The 12,954-nt window shown below is 34.9% G+C and overlaps 1 protein-coding gene across 7 annotated transcripts in view; it reads left to right on the forward strand.

The window, feature by feature from the left end:
- Rims1 (regulating synaptic membrane exocytosis 1) overlaps positions 1-12,954 on the forward strand; it is a 472,082-nt gene that overhangs the window by 299,231 nt on the left and 159,897 nt on the right. For all 7 annotated transcript variants that reach the window (XM_050134523.1, XM_050134524.1, XM_050134525.1 and 4 more), the window contains one exon: positions 12,784-12,851. In XM_050134523.1, the coding sequence (XP_049990480.1) occupies positions 12,784-12,851 (68 nt within the window). The remainder of the gene's footprint in view (positions 1-12,783; positions 12,852-12,954) is intronic.

Genomic DNA, 12,954 nt, shown 5'->3' on the forward strand with positions numbered 1-12,954 from the left:
CATACTCAGTGAAACAAATTTAACTTCTGACTTTAAAAATTACCAAGTTGCTAGACTATAACTAAATAAAGTTCTAGGAAATAAATTCAAAATGCATAAAATGTTCACTTGGGAAAATCAAGGTAGAGCACTAGGCTGCAAACATAGCCATAAAAATCTAACACATTAGCTTTCAGAAAAAGTGCTATGGATTACAAAATACACAGCTTTCTTAACAAAAGTAAAGCATTTGTTCAAACGAACATATGTTCTTCCTGATGTTGATGCAAGAAAGCTTTGCCTTCCACACCATTTCATAATGACAGAGGCAATTATTACACATTTTAAGAGCTATATCATCCCCAGGATGCTGTAAAATGCCTGGTGTGATAGTGAAGTATAAAAAATAGGGAGGCATAAGAATCACAGGTGTACTGCAATTCAGATAAGTGGTCATGTAATGGAGTGTGATTAATTCAAGTATATTTTATAACGTCTAAATTGACATTCTGTATATGTCTTATACACATATTATTAAACTAAGTATTAAAAGTACTAAGGGACAGTACAATAAATAATAGAGTTTCTGGGTTGCCTTCTGGAGATGATTGTAGCTGTGTGTGTTGTAATTTGTGATTTCAACAGATTGAGGAACTGGAGATAGGGCTGGCAGGGTTTTTGAATGAGAGATCATCTCCTCCCCGAAGAACAACTAAACAGAACAGAGAAACTAATTTCCAGCACTTTAAGTCTGGTTTAGTGAAGTTTTTTCTCATTTCTTTCATTTTCATTTTCATTGTTGTTTTTTTGGACAGTCTTATAGCCTGTCTTATAGTCTTATATTCCAGGTTGACCTGGAACTCACAGAAACCCTCCTGCCTCATTTTCTTGAATACTAGGCTACAGGTGTGCGAAGACATGCAAGGCCCAGTCTTCTAATGCTTTTCTTATAAAAATCGAATGTCAGATGAAGTGTTAAATCTCTGGTCAGCCTTAGGTTAGGAGACTTTATAAGATATGCATACACTTGGTATGCATGCATGAAATGCATACACTCTGTGTGCATATGTGACCATTATTTCATTGTCTCCATTTCTTCTGTCCCTTGACATATCAGAGGACCAGCTGAAAGAGCATGCTCTTATAGGACTCACTACTTTTTCAGTCTAGCAGCCTTCGGCCAGTGACCTTGCAGTACTCTGCAGCCCTACTTTCTCATCCTACAGTTCGGAAGTTGTGTGGATATGAACACTTATCAATTTTCTCAGGGGCAGTGATGACGCATACAGCATAAGTGTCCTCCAAAGTTCTCACGCCTAGTGATTTCCTTTTGCCAGCCAAGAAGCTGCCAACATGAAGAGATGTGGTTCCCTTATATATCTAGAAATTGTTTGCTTCCCCCCCCCCCACACACAAAAGGCAGAAAAATCAAATTAACATATGATGGAGATAAATGAAGCATAGAGGCAAAGAAAAAGACTTTAGGGGACGGCTCTGGCTTCAAAGTGTGTCTTCTATCTGTTGGCTCCTGATTGAACTCATCCTTTGCTTGTTATAACTTAGTGTGCATTCCCACTTGTTTTGTATGCTGTTAATATTTATCTGTATCCCACCACCTGCTCTTCTTGCTCTTTACATCACGCACACTTGACTGACAAGGACGCAGTCTCCCGACTTTCCATTTCCATATTTTCAGACGCAGAGGGAGGTAGCATTCACTTTGACACTCAGAATATTGAACGTTAGTGCATTTGGATTGGGCAGCCTGGGTCCAGACAAACACTAGCATTTTTCTTTATCAAAGGGAGTCTTCTAGAGTACTTTTTGTATTGTTACAATGCTTCTACTGTGAACATGTCCAGCACTACAGTGTCTTAAACCTGTGGTTTACAGCCAGTCCCCAGACAATGAAAACAAATAAACCCCAATTTTTTCCACAGGGTATCCTGGCTGGTTATTCCGAGGCTTTGCACGTCACAACCTGTTCTCCCACGTGAATGGAATGCTCAGTATCAATGTGGAAGCCTGGTCAGTTGGAAAGTTGCAGTGTAATATTTTCTTCCTGGGTACAGCACTACCCAAAATCTGATGTGTTGAGAATTGCTGTGTTAAAAAAAAATTCCCCTAGACTGTCATTTTGTGATTTGTATCCGGTACACCCCACTAATCAATGTTTAGATTTGGGGGGAGGAGTAATTTTTAAGGGATTGCATCTCATACTATATTTCCACATAAAATTATTCATCTCTAAAGCATTACACAAGCAGTGCCTTTGTTCTGTAATCAGTGGCCTTGGCAAATATTCTCAAACATCTTTTATTGTCATTTCTAATCATATGTTGCAGATTAACTGAAAATCATGAACAAATTTACTTCATAAAACTAAGTCACAGAGCTGTATGTGTCAGTGCATGTATATATGTGTGTATTCATACATGGGTATGTCTGTGAGTTTTTTTTGTTGAATGAATTCCGGAATTTTAATTGATTAACTTTCTCTAAGTCCCACAGCTCAGGGCAGAGCAGACACAAAGGGCAAGGGCTCCTTCAGCATCATGGCCTTTAAGAAGTATATCTGGATTTAGAAACATTTTTCTAGTGTCAAAAATCTAAGCGTATGTAAATTAGTATTGCTTTCAATAGTAGAAAACACAAAATAAAGAACTTTGATTAATCTCTCAAATACATTTTAATTTCTCTAAATCTATAAGTATTTAACATAAATCCCAGTTTTTCTGTGCTTTCTCATTGCCTCGTCAAGAGGTGACATAGTGTTACATCTTAAAGTCTTCAGTGACTGTGGAGACAGGATGGTGGTGTGTGTACACACTTGTGTGGGTGTGTGAGTGTGATTGTGGAGGCCAGAGGTCAATATCGTAAGTCTTATGAGTCATATTCCATTTTATTTTGATCCATATTCTTTAACTAAGCTTATTGATTTGGCTAGACAGGCTACCCAATGAGGTCCAGGAATCTATTTTCAGCTCCCTGCCACTGGGAGTTCAAATGTACCTTATCACTCCTGGCTCTGGTGTCTGTGTGCTGGGGATCCAAACATAGTTCCTCATGTTTACATGGCAAACACTACCACCTGAAGTATCTCCCCAAGCACCTCCATGATTGTCTTCTTAACACTTAATTCTATTATTGATTCGATGTTATTGTTGGACTTTTGTTTAGAAAAGGAACTCTTATGCATGGAGGTCATTAAAAACTTTACTGAGTAACAATAAAATGTATTTGATACCAAACACCTACCCTACATAACATTAATGATATTGTTTTTACTATTGAAATACTGTTAGCCATCTTTAATAATAACATTTGATAATTTTATAAGCAGAAAGGATTTTAACATTTTTCTAAGGTACATACATTTCAGTAAGTTGAAAACCTTTTCCCAGTTAATCTTATTTCCAACACTGATTTCTTATTTTCAACACCATTTATGCAGCTACTATACATTAAACTTTACTTCTAAAATTGTTGGAAGTTGAAAAAAATGATGTAATTTGTCTCAAGCTCTTGAAACCTTTTATGTGCAAATTAGGTTATGCCTGATATATAGAAGAGGATAGAGTTTGTAAAAGGTGGATGGATATTATCAAGAGAATGTACCCAATAGGGTTAGGTTTAGAATTATGAGTCCCTGCTTTTACGGGCATTTCTCTTTTTACTGTAAAATGGATGTTCTTTTTAAGTGCTACATAAAAAAGTAGAAACTCATAAGATAAAATAATGTTAGTAGATATGCTGAAAGATAATGAGATTCTGAGGTTATTCCATTTAAATAAAATAAATAAATTAAATTTATTTAATTTAAATTAAACCATGAGGCAGAAAAATAGTATTGTTTCATAGTTTTCATGTTGGTAGGAAAAATTGAAAAGAATAATATATATGTATAATTAGATACAGTATATAACATATATAATTAGGTATAATCATTAGAAAATGTTTGTAGAAATGTTTATATTGATGTCCATGACCTCCGTTTACCTCTTAAAGGACAACAGATGCTCTAGTGTTTGCTGTGAAACTGAGGTCAGAGTTCAGCCAGGAAGTCCATGTTTTTCAGAGTTATACAGAGCATGATGCTGACATCCTTCCCAAACCCTCTCAAAATCACCCAACAGTTCCTAAAACAAGGAAGGGATGTGTTGAAGCCTCCCCCTTACTAAATGTGTTAAAGTACTGCACTCTCTTGGACCAGTTTCTGAACTGCTTTCATGTGTTCTAAAAAATTACAAATCAGAACTGCACTGAAGGCCCTCCAACAAATATTTGATCACTTTCTAAAGTCTGTTTGGCTTCAGAGAATCTGTGGATTATAAATAATTTCTGAATATAAGCTTTGAATTTGACACCTCATTAGAGTAATCATTAGTAATTGATTCACTTATTTGAATCATCTTACTAATTTATAATTTAATTAAATTTGAGTTTATAGTCCAATGAGGAAGAGCATTATTGATTCGGTGACAAAAAGAGATTAAAGGAGAATTTAAAAATTCAATTTTTGTTTCTTAAACCACATTATTGACTTATGAAAGCACCATACCTGTTTATTTTATGCAATTTGATGAGTCTGGAGTTATGTATTACTTGTGAAATTGTGACCAAAATCAGTGCTGTGAACCTATTCACCTCCTCCATCATTTTCTGCACTTTCTGAGACACATATTTAAAAACTAAGCCATAAGCAGTTCTCTGAGTATACACTGCAGTGCTGTTAACTTTGTTGACTCTTGAACAGTAGACCATCTCCCCCTTCCAAGCCCTTGGTAGTCATCCCATTACTCTCAGCTTCTGTATATGACTATGTTGTTTGGCATATGGAATGATATACCATGCACATATCTTTCTGTGTCTGACTTCTTTCACTTATGTCTTCTGTGTTCATCTGTGTTTTGTTCGCAAAAGCAGGTCTTTCTACACTGAAAAAAGTTAACATTTCCTTGTGTGCTCATAACCATTCTCTTTACCTCTTCACCTACAGTGGACCCAGATTGTCTCTGTGTTCTGGCTATGGTGACCAGTGTGGTTATGTGCATGAGGGTGTAGGTTGTATTTACTTAAAGATCTATTTTCAGTTTTTTTTGTCTATAGTCCCTGGAGTGTTCCTGCCAGATCATTTAGTTGTGTTGGTTATTTAGGGGAATACCACATTACACTTTTAGAGAGTAATTTTCCCAACTTGTACTCCTACCAGTACATACACAGATTCTAATATTTCTCCATATTTTACACATTGATCTTTTAAAAAAATAGAGAGAGCCATATTAATAGGAGAGAGTTGAGGTCAATTTTTTGTCTTAATTTAGATTTCTCTGATGATTTGGGATCTTTTGGGAGTAAAAGTAGCTTTAATAAAAATGATTTCTTTATTTTTTTACATTTTTTGAAGAATCCCATACATGAGAATAATGCTCCTATGAGAAGAAACTACAGCTATCACTTTGACACACTAAGTGCCTTTGACAGTTAATTCGGAAATCAGATTCCTAAATATAGGATATTGCTACTTCTAGTATTTGTTTTCTTTCATGTATATTTTTTTTAGAATTTCTTTTTTTTTTGGTAGGGAGGGGTTTCATGACAGGGTTTCTCTGTAGCTTTGGAGTCTGTCCTGGAACTTGCTCTGTAGACCAGACTGTCCTCTAACTCACAGAGATCCGCCTGTTTCTGCCTCCAAATGCTGGGATTAAAGCTGTACACCACTATAGCCCGGTGATTTTTTTAATTCCATACATGAATACTGTATTGATATAATTTCTATCCCTTTTTCAATGCCTACTGTGTCCCAACAAATTCATGACTTCTTTAATTATTATTGTTGGATGCATGTATGTATATCTAATATAGACTGCTGAATCCATTTCCTCTTGTTTCTAAATATATATGCTTATGTAAAACCACGTGGATTGGATAATTTATCAGGGGGCACATTCCTGGAAAAGAGTATATCTTCATCTCTGAGAAGGCACCAATTGCCTCTAGCTCTTCACCTAGGGCTGAGGCTTGTGAACTTTCTCCCATAGACCTTAAATATCAACTGGTATTGTCATTTATGCAGATCTTGTTTAGACAGCCATATTGTTCATATGTCATGGGTTCAGCTCCCTGTGTATATAGAAGTCACCACCTCAGAGTAGACATGGTCCTGTGTCTCTTATCAATCTTTCAGTTCCATCTTGCATGATTCTCTGCAAGCCTTAGGTGTAAAGGTTGTGTTGTAGATGGAGCAGTTGGATCTGGGCACCCATAGTCATTTGTTCTCTATGTTTGTGACCAGTTGTGGATCCTATGCTGGTCTTTTATGCCATAAAAAGAAGCTTTGTTGATGAGAGTGAAAGCTATACTTTTCTGTGGCTATAAGGATAGTCATGCAATCTCTAATACGCCATTTAAAATGTCATAACAAAATACCAAGCGGCTGGAGATACTACAGTTCTTCTAAGAAAGGATGTATCCTATGTGTATATGTGTGTACAGCATTACTATGTGTAGCATGTGCATTATATATGTATATGTATGCATGATATTCACTGTATTTGCTTATTTTGCTTGGCTAAATCTAAATTTGGTTTTAAGTTACTTTTCATTATTGAAGAGGTTCATGCTATAAACACAAATGGTTTTAATAAGCTGACTGCTTCTGGTCTGGAGTTCAAGAACACAAACTTTTGAGATTTTATGTAGCAGTTGCCTTTAAATATGTTTGGGACATCAAAGCTCTCATGGAGTCTGAATGAAATTACCAAAAAAGTATTTGAGCACTGATATTTCTACTTTCATCAGAATTTATACTTCTTGTAATGAAAGACATTAATTAAGTCATAGCAGGTTTTCTAGTTTTAAAATAGTATGTGTGTATGTATAAAATAGTCTTTGTTATTTTACAGGTTGTGTGATTCCTGATTACATGTAACAACATGTATTCCCATATTTTTTTGATGACTAGAAACTGAATCCTATGAAATATTTTTCTTACAATTAACTGATAACTTAAATGAAATTGAGGACATTTCTATATAACAAAATATTGCCAATTTATTATATAGTACCACTAGTCTATTGTGGAAGAGGGCTTCTTATCACTTTAGGAAAACTTCAAAACTATAAATAAACTACCTGGAATAGTGTTTCACACCTTAATTTGTAGTTTCAGATTTTAATTCCTGTCTACAAAGTGAATTTTCTCAACCAAATGTTTCCATGAAACATTCAAATATATTATTATCATATAAACTCAAATTTTCTTTCCTCTTGTACTAGCCATGCATTTGGTATGGAGAATCCCATCCTTATCACTGTATTGCAACCAATATATATGATATGCATGCATTTAGAAAACAAATTTTATTGAATATTTAACTTCTATCTTGTGCTATATTTAAACATTTTTACACCTGATTTTGGTTGATTCAACACATATTTTTTAATAGAGGAATAAGCAAAAGGTGGAACAGTTTAAGGGATTTAGGAAATACCTCGGATGTACTTTTGATTTTAAGTCTGTGCAGTTTTCATTGTATGTATGACAGTCACATAGTCTGTTGAGGAAGAGTGGTTTGTTTCTTGAGATGGTGGAAAGACAGTTATAAATATGTATTGAAAATCATGCAGACTTACTGAGAATCATTAACATTTGTATGGGCTAATAGAATTCATTTTGATGATGTCAGAATATACCTTGTATGTATTCTTGAGACGATCATGCACTTAACCTTCCCTAATACTTCTCTAGTGCAAACCTTTGTACTTTTTCTTGGATTCCCATACCTCTTATACTCGTACACTGTGTACATACTCAATTTGGGCAAGCACCTATCACATAAATTATTAAATACTTACTAAATGAAATGAGAAGTGTGGTTTCTAAAATAGTTTTCATATACATGTGTAATCAAGCATTCTACTTGGAATGTATTTATGTCTAATGATAAGGATTGGTTTTATTGGCATCCATGGTGCTTTCACATCAGAAATCAAACTACAAAATTTGGAATAAAAATACATGTTAATACCTTATTATAGATCCTAATCATGCTGAATTATTTTATTTCTATTTACATAAGTTTCATGTTCCACTTAAAATTACATGTATATTATTCAGCATTGAAAATATATTTGTGCATTTAGATTTCATACTGTATGAAAATTCTTGCAATGGAAACTTGATGCTTACCATCTAAAGATAGTAATTTTAATTAGACTGCTATTTTCAAGGTGTAGAGAGCTAGTCTGTCAGAAAATGTCCCTCAAAAATAAGCTAGGAATTATAAAATTACTTTGAAATAACAATGTATGGATTTTCGATGACAACTGATATGATTTATGGTTCTGTATTGGTGGTAACAGTGGATTAGATCTTGTAGAGGTATATTGAGTATACAGTCAAATGTTTGCATGTATTCTACAAGAAAATTCATTAAATTTATTATCATTTTGAAACTCCATAACCTAGCAATCAATATCTTTAATTATCTACTAGTTGTCAAAGTAAATACATAATATATAACATGTGCTCACTCAGAAGTAACTTCTAGACATAAAGCAAAGAAAAAGAAACAACCTACAGTCCACAACCCCCAAAAACCTAGACAACAAAGAGGACCATAAAAGAGACATACATGGGTCTACATAGGAAGGAGAAAAGACAAGATCTTTTGGTAAATTAGAAGCATGGAAGTCATAGGAGAGGATACAGGGGAGTGGGGTAAGGGAGGGGAGTAGAAAAAAATATATAGCTTAACATAAACAATAAAATATTTTCGTCAAGAAGTATTTCTCAATAGTTTAGGAGCAAATTTTATTGGACTTTTATTAACTATCAATAACAAGGGAATTTAAGTTAAAAGAACAATTGTAGTATTTAAAAATTTAGTCTCTCACAAACTACATAGTTATATATAATTATATGTATATATATTAAAATTACACGTTATTTCTTTATTCTTTTTTAAAATGTTTAAGTAAAAATGTGGCAATTTAATGGATGATCATAAAACTATAAAAATGTTCAGAATACAAACGGGTTTGATGCATTCTAAAATAAATTTTGTGTGGTACAGTATTGATCTTTTAATTCTTCATGTTCCATTATTATTAGTATGTGTCTCTAATACCATGTATAAGCAAAGGTTGCCAAAACATCTGGCCTTAAATTCTGTAGCATTCATATGTGATAAGACAGGATAACTAGTTAGGAATTACTAGACACACTTTTAATAGTATGTCTGCCTATCTTATTGTCTGCTTACTCCCTATTTGGAATACTCAAGTAATTTATCTAACCTCGGTTCAAGATGTTTTACCTACATAACTTGTAGGTGATAGAAAACTATTGATTGAAATGTATGTTTTTTATAATTTGAGGAGTGTCATTGTTGAATTTTACTAAACACATCAACATTTTAGTTCTTTGCATTTGAGGAACACTTTGCTCAGAAATAGTGACTGTATATGAGTGTTTAGACTTATTTCAGAAAAAAGTCAAATACAAAGCTGAACCATTAGAAGAGAAAGGGAGGAGGTAGAGAAAGAGCTCAAGTCTATAGATTTGTGAAAGTAGCTATCCTAGCAAGGACTAAGTGTAACTGAAGGTTTCTCTCTTGCCCAACAGTTACAGTTACCAGACAACCACTCTGAGGCTTAATATAATTACAAATCATTTAACCTATTAGCTCAGGCTTATTATTACCTAGATCTTACAATTTAAATTCACCCATTTCAATTATTCTATATTTTACCATGAGGATTGTGGCTTGTTATTTCACATCTGCTTCCCTGGAAACTGATAGCATTTCCCTCGACCTCACCTTCTTTCTCCCTGTATTCAGTTTGGCTTTCCTGGATAGCTATATTCTCCCCTGCCACAGGCCAAAGCAGCTGTTTTGGATGTTTGATCACCTGGGCCATTGCTCCCATTGGAGACCTCTCGGTGTGTCTTGCTCAATCAAACCATATTAGCCTGGAAGGAATCCACACATTCTCATCTTCTGTGGAAGCATAAGCAGAACCTCTTTTCAAAAGCAACATATCCTTTGACCCAAATTTTGAAGGCAAGATGCCTTTATATTGGTTTAACTTAGAAGCCCCTGCAATCAAATATCTTTCTGTAGTTAGCTCATTGATAGTCAAAAAATTAAAAAAGTAAAATAGCACACATAATTTAGACTGTCTGTGTATTTTCCAACTTGATGTGGTTTTATTTTCTATTTTACTTTACTTTTTACTTTCTCTTTAAAGACTATTTGATTATTTTTTTTTAAATCTTTATTTATTTTTATAACTATCTATTCCAAGCCGACATACATTTTAAACACACTGTGACCTGTTTAGAGGTGGGATTTGTTTTGTTTTGTTTTTTATTTTTGTTGTTGTTTTTCTGATTTCTTTTTTTTCTTGTTTTTTTTTTTGTCTGAATTTGTCTTTATTGCATATTGGTAATCATTTTATGACCAGGAAAGTTTTTGGAATGTTGAGCAGGTGTGGCTGAACCAAAGCTGAAGTTTAACTTTTCAGCATGACTGAGGTACCCACAAGAGTCATGCTCACCTCCCCAACTCTGGAGAGCAGTACTAAGTAACCTGCAGCTGTGCTGTGCTCTCCAGCCAGCAGCTGTGCTCTCAAACCCGCAGGCAGCTGCTGGGAGCCTCTTTACCTTTGTGAGAGACTGTTGTAACTGGTTATGCTGCTCAGCCGATGGTATTTGGTGGCCAGCACCATCTCTTGGGCAGTTTTCCCAGAGATGCATCTATGTGCTATGCCTGGCATGAGAGACTAAGAAGCCCAGTGCGGCCCTGTTCCTTTGTGCTTGGAAACTTAAAAAATGTTTTAGGTCCTATGTGGATTCATGCCCCATATTGGGCACCATTTGAAAATAGAGATTTCTCTTCTGCCTGCCAGTTCCCAGTAACCACGTGACGCTTAGTTTTAATTGCAAACTGTTTGACTTATTAACTCAGGCTTATTATTAACTAGCTCTTACAACTTAAATTAACCTAATTCTATCATTATATTTTTATCACAAGGCTTGTTACCACACATCTTGCTTCTCAGGCAGCTGCTGTTGTCTTTCTTGACCCTGCCTTCTTTCTCCCTGTATTCAGTTTGGTTTTCCTGCCTGACTATATTGTGCCCTGCCATAACTTAATTCATTAACTAACAAAAGCAACACATATTTGCAGTGTACAGAAGGGTATCCCACATCAACTAAGATTCCTCTACATTGCCTGGCAGTCTAAATAGTTCTGTGAATATGAGTCTTTAAAGATGCCTTAGAATCTAATCGCTCATTGCTAAGTATATGGAAATTGGGGAGAAACACATATTAATAGCAATAACCATTTTGTGAATAAATATTCATTAGTACTTCAATATTCATATTATAGTTTATTTTCTGAAAGGGATTAAAAATTAGCTACTTGAAATTAAACTTGGGAAGTTCTACAGATAATAAACATAAGATGCAAAAGTCCTTGCTTTTGAAATTCATTTTTTTGAAGTTCAAAAATGATTTCTGTAACTGGGGGTGTTCTGTAGATATTTCGAAATTCATAAGCTGATATTGGACCATCTGTGCATCCAAATACATGATTTTTGAGAGAGATTTGAAGACCAGGTGAAGTGATGGCCTCATTTCTAACATTAATAGCTACACAGAAACTACCATTATCATTATGAATATTTAAATGACATTTCAATATTTATTGTAGCATTTATACCATTTTTTAACTCTAGGATATATAAAAGAATATGAAGAAAGCATTGAAGTAGAAATGTGTGGATTTTATAACTAAGGACTACTTGAAATTATTATTTATTGCATTTCTCCAGTTCCCACGTCTCCCATACTTGCCACCAATGAAAATGTCTTTGATGCTAAGATACAATTACAAGCCAAATTTTTGTTTTCCACTTAGCTAGTAGTGGTTTTGTGCCTCGGGATTAGCTGGCGTAACTCGCTGAATTTTTTTTATTCTATTTGGAGATCCATAGAGAAACCATTGGAAAAGAGTTAACCTGGTATTTAAAACATGAAGGTCATTTGATTTTGACTTTTCTTAAAAAGCTGTTCTCTCCAGTCTTTTATCTCATAAAAATATTGTGAACATTGCTTTTTCCTTTCCATATTTTACTAAATTTTTTTCTTTGGCATTATGATAGAAGTAAATATTAAAATATTGTTTTTAAAATAAAATAAATATTAATTTATGTTCATGTGCACAATGCTAGAGCTTTTTAAGTTCCTTATGGCTCTGGTAGAACTGTTGAGTAGAATGTCATTTGCTTGCAGCCTTTGCTAACTTCTTCTTGGTAGTTCATTTATTGTCATGTATTAGGTATGTGTGCCATATTATCAGTTAATGAAGGCGGATATTGATCATCCTATGACTTTGAAAGATAGGAGATAGTGCAGGTGAGTTCCAGAGAGCTTAAATTTTAATATTTCTCGACTAGTGGATAAATGTTTTTGCCACTAGATGGCAGGCTGTTGCCTGCTGTAGAATTTTTTTGAGGCAGACAGGGAGGGGAAAATCCCGTGGCTTCCACTTTTCTGTGTCAATGTTCCTAGGGTGACTGGTAGCTCCTGATTGCAAGGGCGCATCTGTATCACTCGTGTCTGTGACCCAAGCCCTAACCTTTATGTGTCAATTGTATATTAGCCTGGAAAGACACACAAGATTGTAGTACCCGAACACTCATTTCCTGGGTCTGAAGAAGTGACGCTGAGATCAGTGCTGCACTGCTGAAATCTCCCACGTCAACCTCTTTTCACTCTTTCCCACTGCACAGGTGACTTGGATTATTACTGGCTGGATCCTGCGACGTGGCACAGCCGGGAGACGTCGCCTATTAGTTCGGTAAGCTCTCTCGTAGCCTATACAAGTCAAGATTCATAGGCGGTATTCATCATCTTCAGTTATGTGATCAATAATCGTCTTCCTGGATCAAGTACAGATTTTA

The sequence above is a fragment of the Alexandromys fortis genome, unplaced genomic scaffold (assembly GCF_014885135.2).
Source record: "Alexandromys fortis isolate MF-2015 unplaced genomic scaffold, M_Fortis_MF-2015_v1.1 scaffold_20, whole genome shotgun sequence".
NCBI lineage: Eukaryota > Metazoa > Chordata > Mammalia > Rodentia > Cricetidae > Alexandromys > Alexandromys fortis.